At 42.2% G+C, this 23,733-nt stretch overlaps 1 protein-coding gene across 1 annotated transcript; it reads right to left on the reverse strand.

The window, feature by feature from the left end:
* Positions 1-20,466: 20,466 nt before the first annotated feature.
* LOC120521043 (zona pellucida sperm-binding protein 3-like) lies at positions 20,467-23,480 on the reverse strand. Its single transcript, XM_039742936.1, has 9 exons — positions 23,058-23,480; positions 22,001-22,119; positions 21,730-21,833; positions 21,476-21,650; positions 21,282-21,402; positions 21,110-21,201; positions 20,916-21,031; positions 20,721-20,846; positions 20,467-20,600 (listed from the first exon to the last, which is right to left on the reverse strand). Exons 1-9 carry the CDS (start codon positions 23,397-23,399, stop codon positions 20,482-20,484), a joined length of 1,314 nt encoding a protein of 437 aa, XP_039598870.1. The 5' UTR covers positions 23,400-23,480; the 3' UTR covers positions 20,467-20,481.
* Positions 23,481-23,733: the final 253 nt, after the last annotated feature.

Genomic DNA, 23,733 nt, shown 5'->3' on the forward strand with positions numbered 1-23,733 from the left:
GGTCCATGGGTCCGGTCTTCCTTAGAGAAGATGTTGATAAATCTTCAAAAAATCTTTTTCCAATCAAAACGGAACAGTCAGATTTTTTAAACAAATAATTAATAAAAAAACAAACACAGGCGGGGCCGGTCAGGGGGGATTGCTCTCCAATCAACATTAACATGTGGTTCCCATAGGCTTAACTGAAGTTGTCTAACAAGCAATCTCCGGCCCTTTAATTGTTTACCATGAGACCGGTATTTAAAATTTCATAACCTTTTTCCTTTAAGTGATAAATTTGCTTTTTTTGCAATATTTCATCAAAAAACAAATGACAAAGTGAAAAGCAAAAACTAAAATTTAAAAACCCAATAATAAACTTTTTAAAAAAAATTGACCTTTCCTGTGGTTTCCAAAAAGTGGCGGCCTTTAACCCAGATGAATGTTGACTGGGCCCGATTTCTTTTATTTGAATCCTTTAGCTCTTATGATTTTTTGGCTGTTTCTTTTTTCCCTTTTGGGTTTTTTTTTGAATGTTGGCTTTTTTAAGCCTTTGGCCCTTTATAGTTTTTTTAAAACTTTTAAAAAAAAAAAATAAAAAAAAAAATTTAAGGGTTTACCACCGCCTTGAGCGGACCCGGGTGGGTTCCAAGGGGGCAAAATTTTTGGGGAGTCCTCCTAGCTACTTAATCGTGGTTAAACACCCCATCCCCGATGCGACTTGTTTTTAACACCCCAAATGGTCTCGTGGTTGGTAATGGAGGAACTTATAATAACTCCCTTCTCCTTCAAACCCGTTGGAGATTTGAGCTTTGGGGAGATGGCACAGGAGATGCCATCAGAAGATGGGATAAAGGGGTGGACATGGGCAGAACAACCCTTTTTGGTGGTTGGATTTAAAAGATGCCCCTTTTTACTAAAGGGGCCAAAGGTGCCAAGAAAAACCCACCACAACATCCCCAAACCCTAAAAAGCAGGATAGATTGTGGGGTTTGTTAACCCAAATCAGTCACGCAGAAAAACGAGCCATAGACTAAACTTTTTCCAGAATCGTTTTCCAGTTTGGGAGACGTTATTGAGCCCCTCCCCTCCCATTATAGTGGCCCCCTTTTTTCGCGTAGAATTTCAAGGGGCAAAGTTCTTCTAATTCCTTACAATTATCCGGGTCTTTTTTTCTTTCTTTTGCCCACCCCAACCCCCCAAAAACAACAACGCATTAATAATATGAAAACCAGAAGGGACAATGAGTTTTTTGTCAATTTCCCAGTAATTGAAGCGTACGGGAAGTCATTCCAAACACCGTTAGGACCCTTTTTTGCCTTTTACCCTAGTGCTCACAGGCACTCGTTGGGTTTGGGGCCCAAATGAGCATGCCTATTTTTTGCTCATTTCACCAATGTTGGTTTTCAATTTAGAGTTTGGGGGAAGTGCGATAAAAACCCCGGTTGTTACATTTTTGGAAAGGCCTTGAGAATAAATAATTGGGTTTTTTCTACCTTTTATGTAAGGGAATTTTTCACAGGGGGTTTTTTTCTTTTGTTTGTTGTTGACCTCAGTTAAACCCGTCCCCTGTTATATTACGATGTTTTCTTTTTGGCAATAAATAAAAGAGCCCCCAAATCACAACTTAATTTTTTCCCTTTCGGCCCGTCCCAATTTAACATTTTTGGGACCTGTAAAAGTGGAATGACTCAATCCGTTTACTGCAAAGACTTAAATTTGGAAACCTAGAGGATTAGGGCCAGTTTGGAATTATTTGGGGAAGAAAGGACAACAAATGATTAGTGGGTTTTAAGCGTGGATATTCCTGCCGTAAGTCACGATCAACCCCCTCTAAAAAATTTTAATCATATTTTTGCCGCCTTTTTTTTGGGGTTCTTGATGGGAAAAGCAAAAATCTAAACGATACAGTGTTAACCCGCATTTTAAATCACATTTTGAGTTTATTTCTTGTAAAGAAAAATTTTACGGGTTTTTTTAAAAAAAAATTCCCCTGGGGGGGAAAGGGGGAAGGTTGATTTGTTCCGGAGTTCAGTGTTTTCCCCCCGCCCGAGCCAGTTTTTCCCGTTTGGGTTTTCCATGGGCTCCAAAACCCCCAAAAAATGCAATTTCTGACATAAATGATTCCGATTTGTTTGCCGACACCCAGATGAGCCCATGTGTCCAGGGTTGGTTTCTCCTTCCTGTTTAGCAAGGGCAACCCTGGATTTAATTTCTTTTCAGAGTACGGGGGGAAATGGAAAAAACCCCCCGGGGTCGCAACCGTTTTAAAATTTTAAATGCATCCCAAAATAAAAAATTTGTTTATTGCATCAAGGTTTTTTTGGGCTTTTTCAGGAACCTCATTTCAAAAAATGAAAAATATATATTTTTCTAAATTAAAAAATCCCCTTTTAAATAAGACCTTTGGTTGAGGGTGGTTTCACCCAAAAATGATAAAAGGAGAAAAGCAAAAAATTTGACCAAAACAAACAACCACGTCAGTGACACACTACAACCAGTCCTTTAACATTGAGTTTCTCATTTTTTTGGCTTTAGGAACCCACAAAAAAAAAAAAAAAACCCCCAAAAATGTGAGGTAATTCCCCCCATTTGAGGGCTTTTCTTGGAGAGGACAAAATTTGGCAGCAAAAAAAAGAAGAAGTTCCCAATACCAAGTTTTGATCAATTTTTTAAAAAGAAACAAGACATACATTCGGGAAAAAGGGGTTTTGAGGGGAAGAAAGGGAAAAAATGGCAAGAAATCTGAGAGCAAAGGTCACTTTGGCAAGTGCTCAAAAAACAATCCAAAATGGGGTTTTTTTGACCAGTACCTGATTACTGGAAGTTTTCTGAAAATGTTCCAAATTTTACCCCCGAAAAAAGGTTTGTTTTTTCCAGCAAAAATAAATGTTTGAGTATTTTGCCATTTCATAAAAAAATCTCTTATAGCCTTTTTTAAGGAAAAAAACCATGGCGAATTGGAAAGACATTGATGAGGAATATACTTTTTTTTGGTGTTTTTCTTTTTGTGTAGGGGGAAAAACCCAATGAGGCAACTATAATTATGGGAAGACAAAAAAAACCGGGCAACAAGTATTCAACATTTCAAAAGATAAAGAGCCTCAAGCAACAGAGAGAGAAATTGGGAAAGCTTGGGTTAGGATTTAAAGGGGTGCGTCCTTCCCGAGTTAACCCAGAGAGGTACAGGGGGAAAATTCCCCGAGAAAAATGTTTTAAATAATTAAAAAAAGAGGGAAATATGTTGTTTGGAGTTAAAAAATTTGAATGAAAATTTAAAAACTTTAACAAGGAAAATTTTAAAAGGGAGTATATGGTAAAAAAAAAAAAAATTTTTAAAAAAGAAAGTAAAAAAAAATTTTTTTCGTATGACCCCCCGGGGAATTTTAAGGCTCATGTAAAAAAAGAAAAAAATTTTGGCCTTTTGTTTTTTTTGAGGTTTTAAGGGCAGAACTATTTCCCCAAAATTTTTCAAAACCCCCGCCCCTTTTAAATGTCCCAAAAAACAACCAAATGGGCCTGCCTTTTTACTTTTCCAGCAGTGTTTCACGGAAGGACAAAAAAAGCCACAAAATTTTCACGACTTTAAACCCAAAGGAAGGGGGGGAAAAAAAACCAAAAAAGCCCAAAAATGCCAAGAATGGACAAAAAAAATTTTCAAACACCTTTTATTTGCTGCATAAATATTTTTTTGGAGAAAAATACCCGGGTATAATAAAAAAAAATTTCCCGGCGGGGGGTTTCTGGGGGGAAAAACCCCCCAACCAAAAAGGGAAAAATTTGGAAACCAGGCCCAAGAACCCCGACGCCCCGGAAAATTGGCAGGGTAAACGGAGGCCAAAAGGGGTCCCCCACAAAAAACCGAGGGTTGCAAGCCTCGGGAACCAAACACAAAACCAATTTTTTTTACCCCCGACCCGAAAATTTAAAGGGTTTTTGGGAACAGTAAAAGGGAAAAAAATTTTTTTCCCCGGGGGAAACCCTTTCAGAAGGACCCCAAAAAGTTTCCCTTTAAACACCAACGTTTTTCCTTTTAAAAAAAACCCAATTTCACCATGTTTTTGGGGGGTTAATGGAAAAGGATTTCCCCAATTTAAACTTTGGAAGGGAAATGTAAAAACCCCTTTTCCCAATCCGAGGAATGACCAAAGTTTTTTTCCTGATTGTTCTGGGTTTTCATTTTTTAGGAAATTAAAAAATCAAAAAATTTTTAAAAAAAATTTTTGGGCTTTTCTTGGGGAACTTTGGGGAATTGGGGCCCCAAAACCCCCTTTCACTTTGGGAAAGTTTAAAAAAAAAAATTAAAAAAAAATTATGTTTTTTAAAATTTATAAAACAACCTTTATTTAAAGGAAAATTTTGGGTTTTCCAAATTTTAAAAAAGAAATTTAAAGGTTTTGCAAAAAACCCAGAGGCCCCCCAAAAGTTCCCAACTTTTATGGCCCCAAAACCAACAACACCCAAGGTGGAAAAATTGGGAGATACTTATTGTTTTAAAAAGTTTATACTTTTGATTTTATGGCAAAACCACTAAATATGGGATGTTTCCCAAAATAAAAAGAAGGGTTGTGGGGTTTTAAAAAAAATTTTTTTTTTTTTTGAAAAAATTTTTTGGTTGTTTGGGCCCCCAACCCATTCATTTTAATTTGAAAAAATTTTAAAAAAAATTTAAAGGGGGGAAACCCCCATAGAGAAAAAAAAAAATTAATTTTTTTGAGTTCAAAATTTCCCTTTTTTAAAATTAAATAAAACCAAAAAAACAGGGCCCCCAAAAATATTAAACTAACTTTTTGGTAAGGAAGAAAAAAACCGAAAGGGGTAAAGGTAAGCGAAAAAATTAATTTTTCTTTTCGTAACCTCGCCAAAAAAAATAAAAAATACCCCAAAAATTTGGGACCCCCCCCCCGGAGAAAAAAAGCATCCTTTTTGGGGAAAAAATTTTGTGCAAAAAAAAAGGATTTACTTTAAACCCCAAACTAAAAAAACCCAAATTTTCTTTATTCAAATTTTTTTCTTAAAAATTAAAAAAATTAATTTTTGATTCGAAAAATACCCAAAGTGAAACCTTTTAAGGGTTCCTTTTTTGGAAAAAAAAATCAAAGAGGAGGAAAAAAAAAAAAAAAAGAAGCCCACAAACCAAAAAACCCCCAAAACAACCCAACCCCCCTTTTTTTGGTTTTAAAAAAAAATTTTTAAACCAAAAAAAGAAATTTTTGATTCAAAATTTTTTTATACATTTTATTCAAATCAGAAAGGGAACTTGAAGAAACTTGGGAACTCTTAGTTTCAGGGCCCCCTGGAAAAAGGGAGAAAAAAAACAAAAAAAAGAAGAAAAAAGGAAAAAATTTTAAAGGAAACCCCCGGAAACCCAAACACCAATTATTTTTATTTAAAAAAAAATGATCCCAAGGATTACAAGAGCAACACAAACCAAGGACACCCAAAAAAACTCCTTTTTCACAAAAGCTTGGTCGGGGTAAAAGCCACCAAAAAAAATTTGGGGAAACCGGAAAGTGGGGGTCCACCCCAACGTCCTTGGGTCCCCGTTGGGAAATTTAAAAAAAAAAAAGCGAAAAAAAGGGGCAAACCTCCCCCCAAAAAATTTCAGGGCAAAACCCCATTAAAAAAAAAAACCCAAAAAACAGGGGAACCCCGAAAGTTGCCATCCCAAAGGTTTTAAAATTATTTTGTTTTCGGGCACCCAAGCCAAAGTGCCCAAAAAATTTTTTTAAAGGCGGGTCCTTAAAAAGAAAGGGGAATCCTCCCCTGGAAAAAGAGGGTTTTTCACAACACCTTCCCTTCCAAGGAAAAGGTGACCCAAAGAAAACAAATAAAACACCCAGGGACCCCAAACAAATAATTTTTTAATGGCCAAATTCCAAAGGTCAAAATGGCCCTTTCCTTAAAATTTCCCCAGGTTGGTGTCACAAAGGGAGGAAATCCTAACCTATTTTTAATCCCGGTTCCCGAGTAGGTGAGGAAGAATAACCTGAGGGGAAAACCCACACATAAGGTGAAGGGAATTTAGGGCCCCGGGAAGCAGGTTCAGAAGCATTTTTTAGAATGTCCCTGGTGTGGAGCCCTACCACCCACAGTGAGGAGCGAATTTTCTGGGTCACGTTGCACCCGCCATCTGAAACGTCATACACGGGTTCCCACATTTTTTTAATGGCTGTAAATCCAAATTCCAAATTTTTGGGGAAAAAAGTTGTTCTCACCGCATTAACCCCCATTGGAAAAGGTGGACAATTTTTTCACTGAGCCACAGCCCTTTCAAATCCCAGAAGGGTCTCCCGAATGTGCCCGGCACTTACTGAAACGGGGTTCAAAAGCTGGAAGGTGGTCAAGGGCCCTTTTAATCTTCCCCCCAAGGGTGGACCCGGGGGCCTGGGGGGAATCCTTCAGATACCAAAACCCGGTTTTTAGGGCATGATTCCTGTTGGAAAAGAAACAAACATAATTGTACAGCCCCTTTTACTAAATTTCCCCAAAATCACCTTTTATTGGATAGTAGATGGGTTCTGTCCTTAATCGTAGAAAGTTGCTGGTTGAATTCTTGGTGATATGAAGAATAAGAGGTTTAGGTAAGAATTAAAATCCAGTTTTTTGAGCTGTGAGGCAAAAGACCCTTTTTAAAATAGGAATGGTCCACCCAGAAAAGAAACGGGCGGCTTTAGGGCATGTGAAGGTTTTTGATTTTGGGGTCCGTAATGTAAAATCTGGGAAAATTTTTCAAGGGGGGCCCGCCCCGTTTATTTACCAAACCCTGGCTAAGTGGGCACCTTTTATTCCAGATGCAAACCTGAAAAAGGGCCCGATTGGGTTTGCCGATATTAAAAGGGATGGGAGATTGTACTTTAAGTACCCCTGTTTCCTTTAAAAAATTAAAAATGGGTTTTGGAAAGGGGCGCTTACAAGTCTCAATCTACACCCCCGACTCACCTTGGGGTCGGCAAATGACAGCCCAGTGAATTGGAAAGATCTGTTGTTAATTTAATGAGGGGAATCAGGAAACAAATTTTAAGAAAAGATAAAAATCAATATATTCCCAAAAAAGGTTTTAAAATTTTGGGGAATGACCCCCAATTAAAAAAAAATAAAAAAAAAATTTTTGAAGGTCTTAAAAATTAAACTTTAATATTTTTGAAGGTAAAAAAATGATAAAAATTGACAATGATTTTTTTAAGAAAATTTCCCGCTAAAGATTATTTTAAAAAAAAAAAATTTTTTGGCCTTTGACCCAAAAAAATAAATAAAAAAAACGGACATGTTTTTCACTTTTTTAAACAACTTTTCAAATTTCCTTTTTCATTTTAAAAGGTTTTTTTGGGAAAAAAGTTTTTGTTAAAATCCTGTTTTTTTGGGGGAAAATTTTAGCAATGTTTGGGTTGCGTCGCCCACCTGCCACTGTCTGTTCCGGGTTTTTAAAATATTTTTTTCGAGGAAATAAAAAACTTTGAACTTTATTTCCCAAAAATTGTTGGCCCCCTTGGAAATTATTACATGGCATTTCCGTTTGAAAAAAAGGAAAAAGGGGGAAAACGCCTTTGGTAAACTTTATTTGACTGGATTGATCTCTTCTATAAAAGTCCGGAGGCAAGAGCAGGCCGGAGTTTCAAAACCCCCCCCATTTTCAATACTGGGGTTTTTTTTTTACCAGGAAAAAATTTTTTTACTCCAGCTTGAGATATCTTCTTCCTTTTTTTTTTCAAAAAAAAGCTTTGGGAATTTCCTTCCGTCCTTGAGGGGAAAATTTTGGGTTTTCCGTTAACAATTAAATTTTGTACCCCAGAAGCACAATAGCAATTCTCTCCCACGCCTTTGGTTTTTTGGGATCGTGGAAAAATGACAAAAATTTGCTCTGGAAATAATTAATGTTATGGGGGGAAATGCCCCCCGGTTAAATTCAGGGGGGTCAAAAATCCAAAATTGAAAAAAAATTTTAAATTTCAACAAAATAAAGAAATGGATTAAAAAACACAAACAAATTCCTTTAGTTTTATTTTTTTTTTTTTTTTTTTTTTTTTTTTTTTTTTTTTTTTTTTTTTTTTTTTTTTTTTTTTTTTTTTTTTTTTTTTTTTTTTTTTTTTTTTTTTTTTTTTTTTTTTTTTTTTTTTTTTTTTTTTTTTTTTTTTTTTTTTTTTTTTTTTTTTTTTTTTTTTTTTTTTTTTTTTTTTTTTTTTTTTTTTTTTTTTTTTTTTTTTTTTTTTTTTTTTTTTTTTTTTTTTTTTTTTTTTTTTTTTTTTTTTTTTTTTTTTTTTTTTTTTTTTTTTTTTTTTTTTTTTTTTTTTTTTTTTTTTTTTCCCCCCCCCCCCCCCCCCCCCCCCCCCCCCCCCCCCCCCCCCCCCCCCCCCCCCCCCCCCCCCCCCCCCCCCCCCCCCCCCCCCCCCCCCCCCCCCCCCCCCCCCCCCCCCCCCCCCCCCCCCCCCCCCCCCCCCCCCCCCCCCCCCCCCCCCCCCCCCCCCCCCCCCCCCCCCCCCCCCCCCCCCCCCCCCCCCCCCCCCCCCCCCCCCCCCCCCCCACCCCCCCCCCCCCCCCCCCCCCTTTTTTTGGGGGGCCAAACCAAATAAACCCCCAAAGATGGCTGCCAAGCATGGACAGCCTGCTTCAAATCATCCCATAGATTTTCGATGATCTTCAAGTCAGGGGACTGTGATGGCCATTCTAAAACATTGTACTTCTCTATGTATGAATCCTTTGTAGATTTCAAACTGAGTTTTGGGTCATAGTCTTGTTGGAATATCCATCCCCTGCATAACTACAACTTTGTGACTGACGCTTTATCCTGAAGAATTTTTTGAAACTGGGTTGAATTCATCCGACCCTCGACTCTAAAAAGGGCCCCATTCCCTGAAATAGTCACACAGCCCCACAAAAAGATGGAACCTCCACCAAATTTGACAGGAGGTAGCAGGTGTTTTTCTTGGAATGTGTTGTTCTTCATCCACCATGCATAGCATTATTTGTTCCGATCAGATAACTCCATTTTTGTCTCATCAGTCCAAAGCACTTTGTTCCAAAATGAATCTGGTTTGTCTAATTGAGCATTTGCATACAACAAGTGACTCTGTTTGTGGTGCGAGTGCAGAAAGGGCTTCTTTCTCATCACCCTGTCATACAGATGTTCTTTGTATAAATTGTACTGAGTTGTAGAACGATGTACAGACACACCATCTGCAGCGAGATGTACTTGCAGGTCTTTGGAGGTGATCTGTGGGTTGTCTGTAACCATTCTCATAATCCTCTGCATATGCCACTCGTGTATTTGTCTTGGCCTGCCAGACCTGCTAGGTTGGTTTAACATCAACTGTGCCTGTGGCCTTCCATTTCCTGATTCCATTCCTTACACTTGAAACTGACAGTTTAAACCTCTGAGATGGCTTTTTGTAGCCTTCCCCTAAAACAGGAGACTGAACAATCTTTGTTTTCAGATAATTGGAGAGTGGCTTTGAGGATCCCATGCTGTCTGTCACTCTTCAGGGAAGAGTCAAAGAATTATATAAAAAAAAAAAACATTAACAAGATCTACTGAGATGATTAAAGGATCACCCCTAATGCCAATGTCATTTTGTTGACCCCCCTTTCGCTTTAATGCCAGCCCTGAGTCTGTTGAAACTTCTCTATCAGCTTTACACACCTAGATTGAGCCCACTCGACATTTGCCCCAACTCTTCTTTACAGTTGAACTGTTCAAGTTCACTGACATTAGATGGTGAGCGTTGGAGGTCTGCTATCATCAAATCTTTCCACAGATTTTCAGTGTGATTTAGGTGCTTTTATGCGTTCCTAAGATACGACGCAATCTCCGAGGTGATCGAGCTTTTCCAGTTGCAGCTCCAAAACTCGGGAATGATTTGCCGTAGCACTTTAAGGCAGGCTGTGTCACTCGCTGTCTTTAAATCTTATTTAAAACCGCACTTTTACCCCCTGGCCTTTAACCCAGTATGATATGTTGACTGTCTGTGTACTTTTTATTATGAATCTCCTCAGCTCTTATGTATTTATGTGTTTCTGTTTCTTTTAGCCTTTGGTTATTGTTTGTCTGATATGTTGGGCTTTTATTGTACAGCACTTTGGTCAGCCTTGATGTTGTGTTTAAAGTGCTTTATAAATAAATAAATAAATAAAATAAAACATGCTAGCTGGGCCGGCTCAAGACAGGCATATATGAGGGGGCTGACAGAAATATGAAGGGGGCACATGGTGGGCGGAGACGGAAAGGGGTGGGGTGGTGGTGGTGGTGGGGGTGCTCTGGATAACTGTTTTCGTCATGTCATTGGATTGCACTTTGTCAGGCCTCTACCCTAAGACCTGTCCAACTTGGGTGTCCCACCTGAAGGCTAAGCTTCTGCTGGTGTGGCTCTTAGGGTCAACGAGGCATGAAAACCCCCTGACCACAATAAGGTGGCAATCCCTAAGGAGGAAAACTGAAAAATAAAACAACAAAAAATAAAATAAAATTTTCCTCATCAGATTAAAACAACTAAAAACATGACATTTATCTTAATTGGATGGCCTAAATCAAATATATTCGAACCCAACAAAAACACTTCTCACTATTGCCAATATTAGCAAAACTAAAAAGGGTAGGCCAAGTTATAAAAAAATCAATTCACTAAGTTTTGAAAACAAAACTGAAAAATAGTAGAAAAAAATCTAATAAAATAAAGAATAAAATAAAATATCCATCCAGATCTTTACAACCATCCATCCATCCATCCTCTTCCGCTTATCCGAGGTCGGGTCGGGCAGCAGCTTAAGCAGAGAGGCCCAGACTTCCCTCTCCCCGCCACTTCTTCCAGCTCTTCTGGGAGAATCCCATGCGTTCCCAGGCCAGCCGGGAGACATAGTCCCTCCAGCGTGTCCTGGGTCTTCCCCGGGGCCTCCTCCCGGTTGGATGTGCCCGGAACACCTCACCAGGGAGGCGTCCAGGAGGTATCCTGATCAGATGCCCGAGCCACCTCATCTGACTCCTCTCGATGTGAAGGAGCAGCGGCTCTACTCTGAGCTCCTCCCAGATGACTGAGCTTCTCACCCTCTCTTTAAGGGAAAGCCCAGACACCCTGCGGAGGAAACTCATTTCAGCAGCTTGTATTCGCGATCTCGTTCTTTCGGTCACTACCCATAGCTCATGACCATAGGTGAGGGTAGGAGCGTAGATCGACTGGTAAAATGAGAGCTTTGCCTTACGGCTCAGCTCTTTTTTCACCACGACAGACAGATGCAGAGCCCGCATCACTGCGGACGCCGCACCGATCCGCCTGTCGATCTCACGCCCTTCTTCCCTCACTCGTGAACAAGACCCCAAGATACTTGAACTCCTCCACTTGGGGCAGGATCTCTCCCCCAACCCTGAGAGGGCACTCCACCCTTTTCCGGCTTAGGACCATGCTCTCGGATTTGGAGGTGCTGATTCTCATCCCAGCCGCTTCACACTCAGCTGCGAACCGATCCAGAGAGAGCTGAAGATCACGGCCTGATGAAGCAAACAGGACAACATCATCTGCAAAAAGCAGTGACCCAATCCTGAGTCCACCAAACCGACCCCTTCAACACCCTGGCTGCGCCTAGAAATTCTGTCCATAAAAGTTATGAACAGAATCGGTGACAAAGGGCAGCCCTGGCAGAGTCCAACTCTCACTGGAAACGGGCTCGACTTACTGCCGGCAATGCGGACCAAGCTCTGACACCGGTTGTACAGAGACCGAACAGCTCTTATCAGAGGGTCCGGTACCCCATACTCCCGGAGCACCCCCCACAGAATTCCCCGAGGGACACGGTCGAATGCCTTTTCCAAGTCCACAAAACACATGTAGACCGGTCGGGCAAACCCCCATGCACCCTCCAGGACTCTGCTAAGGGTGAAGAGCTGGTCCACTGTTCCGCGACCAGGACGGAAACCACACTGTTCCTCCTGAATCCGAGGTTCGACTATCCGACGGACCCTCCTCTCCAGAACCCCCGAATAGACTTTTCCAGGGAGGCTGAGGAGTGTGATCCCTCTATAGTTGGAACACACCCTCCGGTCCCCCTTTTTAAAGAGGGGACCACCACCCGTCTGCCAATCCAGAGGCACTGTCCCCGATGTCCATGCGATGTTGCAGAGACTTGTCAACCAAGACAGTCCTACAACATCCAGAGCCTTAAGGAACTCCAGGCGTATCTCATCCACCCCCGGGGCCCTGCCACCAAGGAGTTTTTTTACCACCTCGGTGACTTCAGTCCCAGAGATGGGAGAGCCCACCTCAGAGTCCCCAGTCTCTGCTTCCTCATTGGAAGGCATGTTAGTGGGATTGAGGAGGGTTAGGGTTCTCCATTCTCCATGTTCTCCATGGCCTCTCCAAACTCCTCCCATGCCCGAGTTTTTGCCTCAGCAACAACCGAAGCCGCGTTCCGCTTGGCCTACCGGTACCTATCAGCTGCCTCCAGAGACCCACAGGACAAAAAAGTCCTATAGGACTCCATCTTCAGCTTGACAGCATCCCTCACCGCCGGTGTCCACCAACGGGTTCGGGGATTGCCGCCACGACAGGCACCGACTACCTTGCGGCCACAGCTCCGGTCAGCCGCCTCAACAATAGAGGCACGGAACATGGCCCATTCGGACTCAATGTCCCCCACCTCCCTCGGGACGTGGTTGAATTTCTGCCGGAGGTGGGAGTTGAAGCTACTTCTGACAGGGGACTCTGCCAGCCGTTCCCAGCAGACCCTCACAACACGTTTGGGCCTACCAGGTATGACCGGCATCTTCCCCCACCATCGAAGCCAACTCACCACCAGGTGGTGATCAGTTGACAGCTCCGCCCCTCTCTTCACCCGAGTGTCCAAGACACATCATCGACCTGAGGCCTAGGGTGTCCTGGTGCCAAGTGCACATATGAACACCCTTATGCTTGAACATGGTGTTCGTTATGGACAATCCATGACGAGCACAGAAGTCCAATAACAAAACACCGCTCGGGTTCAGATCGGGGAGGCCATTCCTCCCAATCACGCCCTTCCAGGTCTCACTGTCATTGCCCACGTGAGCATTGAAGTCTCCCAGCAAAACGAGGGAATCCCCAGAAGGTATGCCCTCTAGCAACCCCTCCAGAGACTCGAAAAAGGGTGGATACTCCAAACTGCTGTTCGGCGCATATGCACAAACAACAGTCAGGACCCTTCCCCCCACCCGAAGGTGGAGGGAGGCCACCCTCTCGTCCACCGGGGTAAACCCCAATGCACAGGCTCCAAGTCGGGGGGCAATAAGTATGCCCACACCTGCTCGCGCGCCTCTCACCGGGGGCAACTCCAGAGTGGTAGAGAGTCCAGCCCCTCTCAAGGAGATTGGTTCCAGATTCCAAGCTGTGCGTCGAGGTGAGTCCGACTATATCTAGCAGGAACTTCTCGACCTCACACACCAGCTTAGGCTCCTTCCCCTTCAGAGAGGTGACATTCCAAGTCCCAAGAGCCAGTTTCTGTAGCCGAGGATCAGACCGCCAAGGTCCCCGCCTTCGGCCACCACCCAAATCACACTGCACCCAACCTCCTTGGCCCCTCCCATAGGTGGTGAGCCCATGGGGAGGAGGACCCACGTTACCTCTTCGGGCTGTGCCCGGCCAAGCCCCATGGGTGCAGGCCCGGCCACCAGGCGCTCGCCATCGAGCCCCACCTCCAGGCCTGGCTCCAGAGGGGAGCCCCGGTGACCCACGTCCGGGCAAGGGAAAACGTCGTCCAAAGTTTTTGCTCTTCATCGGAGGTTTCTTTACAACCAATAATATAAAATTTATCTTAATTGGATTGCCTAATTCTCAAATAAATTTGTAAAATAAAGTAAGAATAAAATAAGACCTCTCAATATAGCCAATATTTACAAAACTAAAAAGGAATGGCATAGTAATAAAAAAAATGTCTTTTCTACAATTCTCAAACTAATTTGTAGAACACAACAGATTAGAACAGAACATTTGAACTTTTTTCTTCTTTTTTGTCTTTTTGTCTTGTTTTAAGCTTGTTTGTTTTACATCAACTGAACTCTCCATTTGCAACTGAACAGCTCCACTCTCCTTTCACTTCAATCCACTCTACAACAACAGTCTCCTATTTAACTTTGCAAACGCTCTTCCAAATTCATCCATAGCCAAGTTATTTGTTATGGACTTCTCATGGGCCAAAACCACTAAATTCCTCTTTCTTTTGTGTAACATGGTGCGACGATAGGGGGTTAGGACCAGTGATAAAGTGGAGAAGGAACTCTCACACGATGCTGAAGACACACCAATGACCAGGGCTGTTACATGCAATTTATGCAATTCAGGAAAGGGTTCCTTGTACTCCCATCACAGCCAGAGGGTGCAACATGATGGGATCTAGAAATGTGATAGATTTGGGAGCAACACTAGATATGGCTCTCATCAGGTCAATATTCTTGTGTGAAAATCTAGTTTCTATTTCTGAAATGGCCCTGTCATGGATGTTGAGCAGGGATCTATTCAGAGACTGATGGGGGGAAATGGTAGGGTCACCAGAGTCTGTAGAGCCCAAAGTTGAGAGTACAACACTTTGACCCAGGTGTTTGCTCATTGTACTCCTTCTCTTTGTTGGACGTGACTCATCCTCAGCATTAGATAGATAGATAGATAGATAGATAGATAGATAGATAGATAGATAGATAGATAGATAGATAGATAGATAGATAGATACTTTATTAATCCCAAGGGGGAATTCATATAATCCATATTAGATGACACTCCCCGACAGTCATCCTCACGGATGTTTTTAAAGGAGTCCACTGCTGCACTAAACCTCAGAAGCACTGCACAGATCAACTGACTGAGACTGTAGAATAGCATTTGCTGGTTTCAAGACACCAAGCACCCGCACTGGGAACTTTCCAATCTCAGACAAGTGATGCCTCTTAATTTGGCATAGCAGGCCTGATGCCTCGGTACACAGGTCAACTGTATCATCACCATCTTCTGTCATCTCAGATAGGATACTAAGGATTTCTTCTTGATTGTCTACAGTGCACCTTGTCACCTCATAGTGGCTTGTCCATCTGATCTCAAGCAGCTTTTTTAGACAAGGTGCATCATGTTTATTGAGCACATAGTGGTGGTGAACAAAGTTGTAGACTGAACTAGATAGGCTAAAAAATCTTTTTTCACACGGCTCACTCTGCATGTCCTGCTCAAGCACTAAGTGGAGTTGGTGGTTGTAGCAGTGGATGTATGGGACATATCTGTCAAGTCTCTTTTGGAGCAGAGCTTGTACCCCACCTCTAACCCCACTCATCACAGAAGCCCCATCATAACACTGGCTCAGTATACTGTCAGCACTGTAGCCAGCATCACAAAGGTGGAACAGGATCTCAGAGGTGATGTACTCTGCATCAAGTTGTTGCAAGTCAAGCAACCCAATAAGATGCTCCTCTGCCATGGAATTTCTGACAAACCGTATTATCACAGACACATTTTCCACATTGCACCTATCCCTGGTCCCATCTCTTTTGAGGCAAAACCCTGCAGAATCAGCACTTTCATATTTTTTCCTGACCTCTCCAAGAACCATGTCAGCCAGTGTTTGGATAATTTCATTTTGGATTTTCTTAGAAGTGTATTTTGCATTTTTTGTGATACCCATAGGAATGCTGGCTAGCTTCTCAACCTTCTCTAAGGTATATTCCATCAGTTTTAGAAAAATACCTGAATTAATGTCATCATCATTACCCACTGCATCATGTCTCAAGGTTTCTGCAGTCCCACGGACCCACAACTCCATTACACAGAGAAACCTTATAGCACTACCAATAGTCTTGACATAGAAATGTTTTTTTTTCAAGTTGTGTTTTACCCACCAACATTGAATCCACAGTGCCCCACCCCCCCGGGCTGTCTGCTTTTATGCTCAGTCCAGATGGTTGAAGCATGCACATGGTTGTGGCTGGACACATGCCTCTGTAGCTCCTTATCTCGATCAAGTGTTGCTTTCCAGTTGTTACACCCAGTTAAGGTAAAAACTACATAGTTGTTGTTAATTATCTCATGAGTCGCTATGATTTTGACAGAGATCTGCTGCTTCCTCAAAGCTACCTGCTGTTACGCAGCTCATTTTGCTCTGCCCCGCCTACTGAGAAACCTGACACCGGGTCATTTGCATACTAACAGTGATTGGATGTTTAGCTGGGGGGAGGGTGAGTGGGAGATCTCTGCCAAGTGCTGTGAGAGCTGCAGACAAACAGAGCACAGAGGGAAAGAGCAAACAAGAGGTGAAACCTGTCATCTCATTCGTGTCTTTTCCAGTGGATTTTTCAGCTACTGTAGTAAATCTTGTCCATATTAAGTTTGTGGGTAATCTATTATTTTCTTTCTCAATTTCTAAAAGTTTGATTTAAGGGGGCAGGACATTTGTTTAAGGGGGCATTGCCCCCTCTTGCCCCAGCGTAGAGCCGGCCCCGATCGACGATAAATAAATCTGAAACAATGGGACTCTCAAAAGCAGCAAGAGGAGTGTTGGCTGAGGCTCTGAGCCACTGGGAGTTCCTATTGCACTCACTTGGACTGAAGAGACCGCATTCTGTTCAAACCTCCCTTCAAACTAGTATGGAGTAGCCCTTTGCTGTTCCATGACTTACTAGGCAGACCTGATTACTGCTACCTGAAAACAGTTTACACTTTTGTAGTTTAAGTTGAATGTGGCATCACCATTTGAGATTTTACACTTAATTTGCAGGCACCTTTTTCTCAAACGCCAGTTCAGGTTTCATAAGATTGCTAAAATTAGTCTTCCGTTGAAATGCTGCCTCTGAATCTTCTACAGAGAAGACTGCATGCAGAGTCGATATCACTGATCAAGACATATCGACAGCCCAGAGACTTCTGGATCTCAATTCATTTACCATTATGGTCAGTGAGAAAAATGACCATAACTCTACCTGTGTATCAGTTTTGGACCAAAAGGCTTGGCTTATGAACCCAAGAAGCCCAAGTCAACTGCATGCTTTATAACCCAACTCCAGTATTAGTTCTGCTCCTTCTACTTCACTAAATGTCTGCTTGGACTTTTGCTCTTTAGTACCAACCTTACTGTACAGGATGGCCGTTAACAAAAGAATGAAGAGACCCTTTCACTGTCAAGGGTATTCCTGTGCTGGACAGTAAGATGATGGTGCCAAGTTGAATCCAACCTCAGTAGGAAACACAAAAAGATTACAGAAAAGCAATACTTTCTTCCAGCAAACTATGTAACATATGAGGAGCATTCGGATGGGAAATCTTGGAGTGTAACTGCAGTACAACCAGCAAACACGAGGTATGACCAAACACCCAAACTCACAATGCAACAGAGCCCCTGAACAAAGACAAGGCAATTTTTTAATCCTTCTCAGTGTCAAAGACCACGTGGTGGTCTCTAAACAAATGGAGGTGATGCATTTCCCTGTCTAATCAAAGGACAAAAATAAGCACACCAGATATAATTTTGGTTGCAAGACAGTTTGCAACATCAGTTTGTTCGCTTTACCCCCAGCAATCTAAATTTAAGTGGTTTTGGGTTTCTTCCAAATTTAAACTGTGGATACACAATCAGAGAGTGGGACAGGTGCCAGTAGTGGAAACAAGAGCTTATAACCAGATAGAAACTTAAAAGCGCATTTGACCCCCCTTAACATATAAATGTAAAATGCTCTTAAAAGAAGTGTTTCCTTTTTGTTAAGTGCTGGCGTGATTTTGGTGTATAGAGGTGCGCATGAGCAAGATTTTATTTTGTTTTTTAATATAATAAAAAGGAGACTGCATGACCTTTTTTTTTTTTTAACCCTGATCAAGAAGCTTCAGAGAGTTTTGTTATTCTTCAGACATCAGTATATTACCCAAGTGTACGCTGTTAAAACATTTCTTACTATTGCAATGACATTTAGTCTTCATGTCAACACCCACAAAAACAATTAAAAAAACATTAAAAAGCTGGTCTGGAATGAAACAAGCAAAAGCTGCCAAAAACCGGACAGATTAGCTATTGTTTAAGTTAGTAATGGGCCCCAAAACACTAAAAAAAAATAATAAATAACACATTTAAAAGCTCGTCTGGAATGAGTTTGAGAAATTCTTAAGACGGGGTCCTCAATCACGGTGGGCTGCATTGGCTGCAGGTTTTTATTCCGTCTACCATCATGTACAGGTCGGGTCTTGAAACCCGAAAAGTCGATCATATCAGACCGACTTGTACGCCCGTTCAAAAATGCGACACTTAATTTTTCTTTTACATGTTCTTGCCTCCTTCAATCTCACATCAGTTTCTCAGACACATTGAATTTTGTTGCAGCAGCGTAGTTGCCAATTTCTTTCCGTACTTCAACGTTTAATTTAAAACCAGCTTTATATTTTCTTCTGATCGGACGCTTCATCGTAGATAAGGGATGCTCTTACGTTGAAGGGGCGAGATACACAAAAAAAAAAAAAAGTGCAAACGTCGCTTTGGAGTAGTTTGGGTATTACCGTGTGGTCACGTGGGCACAAAAGAGCGAGATTAGGCGCTGACACAGCGCATTGCCACACCCACATAAAGGCCGTGTGCTCCGTTACTCTCAGGTGGGCGTTAGCATATCGTAATCTCTTGGACCAATAGAGAGTGAGCTTTCCGCATTCGATTATACGAGCGACATTATAAAATAGTAGAAATTGTACGATAAAAATCAAGCTCTGACTTATCCACGGGAGAACTTGTCCGCGAGTACGGTAATTAGTAAGCAGTCCATGCGGATGATGAAACTTGGTATTGAACTATTTAGCTTTTTAATGCTTGCATTCATCGAAGAGCAATTGTAATTGCACTGTAGAGAGTGTCCTTCATAGAGAACATATCCATGTGTTTTACGGCCCAGAACAGATTTAAATTTAATGATTCTGCCAATTCCTCTCATTCATTTCTAAACCTTTTTTTTTTTTTTAAATCACCGACAGTTCATGGTAAGTATGTGAGCTGCTGCATGGTTTATTGGTTATGTGCATCTCATTATTAATGAAAGTCTGATAAAGATAAACGGGCAACAATTAAAACTTAATGCTACTCCTTAAATCTAAAAAGCAATTAGGATTTGTGAACGGTAACAGGCAAGGGAACTAAAATTAAGATCCAAAACATTGCTTTGCTAGTAAAAAGGTTCTAATTAAGAAATCGGTTAGAAGTGAAAAACCTGCAACCATAACAGACCACCAGGACTGTAATTGAGGACCCCTGATCAACAATAACTAAAATTTGTCTTTGATGAATAAAAGGCACCAACATTCATCAGCAGCAAGGACCAAGTTCTAGTTTGGACCCTGGTTGAAATGAAAGCCTTTAGCCAATTCAGCCCTCCAGGACCGCAATTGAGGACCCCTGCTTTAAGTCAGAAATTCAAAATCTGTACCTCTTACAATACAACCAAATCCTTGTTACAAGGAACCTATACTTTGTTGTTGCACCAGTTGGTGTTATTTAATGAAATCCAAGAAACTAGAAGAGAAAAATATCAAGTTTGATTCGTATCTACCAAGGAGAATAGATCTTTAGTTCTGACATCCCAGCTGGATTATGAAACAGAGCAACTATATATATATATATATATATATATATATATATATATATATATATATATATATATATACACACACACACACACACACACACACACACTTGTAAATTAAATGTATTGCTGTTCTTGCAGCAAGAACCTGTCTTACTGGAGAAAGATACTCCATCTCAAAGATCACTCAAAATAAAGATCTGACAGCAGGGTTACTCAGTTATGAGTGCCATTAAGATTCAGTCCACAAAAAGGGTCTTTAAATCAAAGCCAAAGTGTTTTGCTCAATGAGACACTTCATGCTGGATTCCCAGGATTTTGGTCCTGTCAGCTTGTTTTAAATTTCTTTCTAGCCTAACAGTTTGTCATGGGTAGGGTCTGAAAATGTAGACACTTGTTTGCCTCCCCCACCCCAATAAGTTTAGTCCCCTACTTTGTGAACCCGCTGCATATAGAAAACAAATGTTTTGGGTTAAAGAGCTGCTGGGCTTGTCTGAATGCAGAGAAAAGCTATAAAATCGATCACAAATGACAGGTGGCATGGGCTGCCACATTCATAGCCCCCCCCCAACACATTTTGAGGCTCAGGTCTAGATTGTGCCATTTTAATGAATAGCTGCTGTAATGTCTGAACTCTGGTGGGTACCAGAGATTAAGAGCAATGGGAGATCTGCCATCCAAAATCTGACACGAGTGCATGGAGACTTTTGCCTCGACTAGTAGGCACATTTGTGGAGAGGACACTTTCTACCAAAGTTGGTTAGAGAGCAGCTTCTTTAGTACTCACACCTAAAATCCTAAGCAAATTGATGGTCAGAGATGGTGCCACATGCATGGCCACTACCTCATGGAACAATCTGTCTAGAAGATTCAGAAAGACCAGAATGCTATTTAAATAGGCACCGGTACACCACTCCCTGAAAATATACTATAGGCAATGCTGTGAACTTTAAAAATTTTTATTGCTTAGTATTAACAGAGCCCTTTGCTTTTCTGTACGCAAAGAATAGCACAGCCACACAGGAGACAGCCAGGACACCTACAACAGCACCAAGGATGGAATCTTGGAATTGGGAGTCTGCAAGGAGAAAAGACGGACATTAGGAATGAAGAACACCTCAACACACTGCAACTCACTAGGCTAGATTCAAAAGCAGTCCTTAACATGGCTTGCATTTACACTGTACAGACAAGTTACCTGCAGAGACTTCATCTTGCCGAGGAGACAAGGCCTGAGATACAGAGGACAAAGGAGAGACCTTCTCCAGAAAAAGAGGGCCAACAGAAATGGTCTCCTGCCATCCAGCTGGTGCACTCACTTCACCTGCAAAACACAATTAGTTGGTGTATCCCAGACTGGACACTACAGAAGCCTGCTGTAAAGGTCACTTACTTGCTCTCCTGCGTCTGTGTTTAGGGGCACCAGAGCCCCTCCTGAACGGAGGGGGGTTGGCACAGCTTGTGTCACAGCAGCTACAGACAGCATTGTTCCCATCCACTGAGCTCCACCTGAAAGCACAGCCACCAATCACAACCTGCTACCTCATCTGAACAGGTGCACCCTCATCCTCCCAGTCAGTCGCTTACTGGCTCAGTGCAGAGTCATATGAACAATCCTTATTCAAAGGATCAACATTAGCAGACGCCAAGGTCACCTTCAGATGGCAGGTAATGAAGATCTGCAAGTAGACATGCAAGAGTACTGTCAAACCTGGGAGATCCAATGGGATTCCTCCAAAGATGGGAGGAAAGGACTTACTGAACTAGTAGTCAGGCCATAAAACCTGAAGGCATCCAGCTGGAACTGCATTACAGACTGGGCAACTCTGGGGGACACGAACTGGGAATTGGAGCCTGTCAGTTGGCTGTCTAAGAAACACCTGCAATACACAAGATGGACCATAGCATTGCGTTTCCAGACCAAGATCTAGTCCGACTATTCCTCACACCCACCCATTATTCCCAATGAAGGTGTAGGCTGGGGCTGATGCATTGGACCCAGGAGTGGCCACACAGCGGTCCACAAAGACACGGAGAGGCTCATGGTTAGTGCTGTCCACAGACGCTTGAAGGTTAATGAGGTCACCTAGGAAGAAGGTGTTGGATGGACTCGGCCCACTCCAGTCACCTGCAGACAGGAATGTTTCAAGGTGTTCAGATCACATTAGTGCAAATGGAAAGTAGGATTTTTAAATGTGTACACCTACTGCTCATTATAACAAGCGAGAAGCCTAGAACGTCCTCGGCAGATATTGTGGAGGTGTAGGGAACCCAAGTGGGGTTTAAAGCATTGCTGCTTACATTGTGTAGCCTGGGGAAAGAAAAAGGACATTAGAAAGGTGAGCAACATGACAGGTCTTCAAATCAGGGTAGATTCTTGTAGTTTAACACATCATAATGTGCTGTACATCGCATCCGTTTTGCACTTGTCTGTTTTGCATTAGTATATACTTGGCCAAGTGGACTTGGATCCCTTACCTGTTGTATTGGCATTCAATCTGCACCACAGCTGGATTTGTTCTTACAATGGGAAGACCATCAATTGGAGAAGGATTGTAGTCCAGGGAGAAGGTGTACACGATGAGAGCTCCCAGCATCTAAAGAGCCAACAGTTTAGGGCTATTCAGCTGACAATGCTAAACTATAAGAGCAAAAACATCTAGATTGGACTCGAACAGCACAGTCAGAGACCCTTTGTAGTCAAAAGGTTTAATCAATATAAGTTGCATAAAGCAATTTCCTTTGTAACTTTTCAGTAGAAAAGCCAAGCAAAATGACGCCTTTTATTGGCCAACTAAAAAGATTACAATATGCAAGCTTTCGAGGCAACTCGGGCCCCTTCAGGCAAGATGTAAATCTTTCAGGATTGTAACAAAAATAATCCTTTTAAAGGCTCCAGATATCCTTTTCTTGATCTGTAAAGATCTCCCACCAAAGGGCTGACTACTGGCCATTCACCCAAAAGGTTACTTAAGCAAATGTCCAAGCAGTACACCTCTCCCAATTTTTAGTACCGATGTTCAAAGCAGTTTACTCACCATATTGATTAAAGTCTTTCACAGCATAGTGAAATGGTTTGGGGTGTTAAATTGTAGATTTCATACCTGAACGCTTTAGGAATGCGGGTTTGTGAGGGAAAATGGAAAAACCTCAACTTAGTTAGGTTTAGTCAACTTAACTGAACAGAATTTAGATGGCTTCTTCAAAGGAATAATCTGATATTTAGAATGCCCACATACAGGTCACGAGTGGGCACTGCACCACCGATAAAGGGTCTATGCACACAATGCAGGCTTAACTACTCAATTCTCCTTTCTTGCCTATGCTGTACTAAAGCCTATGAGCACTCAGTCCGCTATGAAAACGTAAAGAAAGAGAGGATCTCGTTAAAGCGTGCCTGATCAATTGCGACTTGTGCGCCAAAACGTCATACGAACATAAACCAGACCTGAGCCACATACGAGAGCTTTCAGTAGTAATCATCGAGAAACAAGATTAGGAAAAGGACAAATGCGAGAGCACTTCATCAGCTCACCTCCACGGTGCTCCCGCAGCCCTGCAGAGGCGCTTCGATCACAAAAGGCTGAGCACCGGCCGGGCTGGTGACGCCACATCCACCCATGGAAAGATCAGAAGGCTGCACCGGCTTTTGGATGCCCAACAAGTCCGGACTGATGGTGACGATCACCTCACTGTCGGTGCACTGAGCGGTTACGGTCTGCGGAGCGCCAGCTCTCGGCTCAACATAATGCACGACCGCGGGCTTCTGGTGTTTTGCGATTTGCTTCCGTCCTTTGAAACGGGGCTGAGCAAAAGCATCGCAGAAGAGAAAGAGCAGCAACACCACGGCTATCTGACCCTTGTCTTTACACCACATTTTGAAACAGCAAAGGGGAAAATCAACAAAGCGCAGTAAAGTTTGAAGCGCAGCACAGTCTTTGTATACACGAATGAAGGCGGTCGACCGCTAATGATAATAACACGTGCGGAGAAAAAGATCACCAATCAGACACCAATCGCGTTTGAAATAATCAAGACGCATGAAATACTGAGGTTAATTACGGGAAACAGATCATAAAATTCGAATCACAAATTAAAGCATGCCAACGCGTAAGATCATCTCTGGCAGTAAACTAGCAGTTCTTATGTGGATCACGCAGCCGCCAATTGGGTTTTAAATCCCTCGGTAATTAAAACCTATTTGCTTTGCG

Source organism: Polypterus senegalus, unplaced genomic scaffold, assembly GCF_016835505.1.
Source record: "Polypterus senegalus isolate Bchr_013 unplaced genomic scaffold, ASM1683550v1 scaffold_1455, whole genome shotgun sequence".
In the NCBI taxonomy this organism is placed as follows: Eukaryota; Metazoa; Chordata; class Cladistia; order Polypteriformes; family Polypteridae; genus Polypterus; species Polypterus senegalus.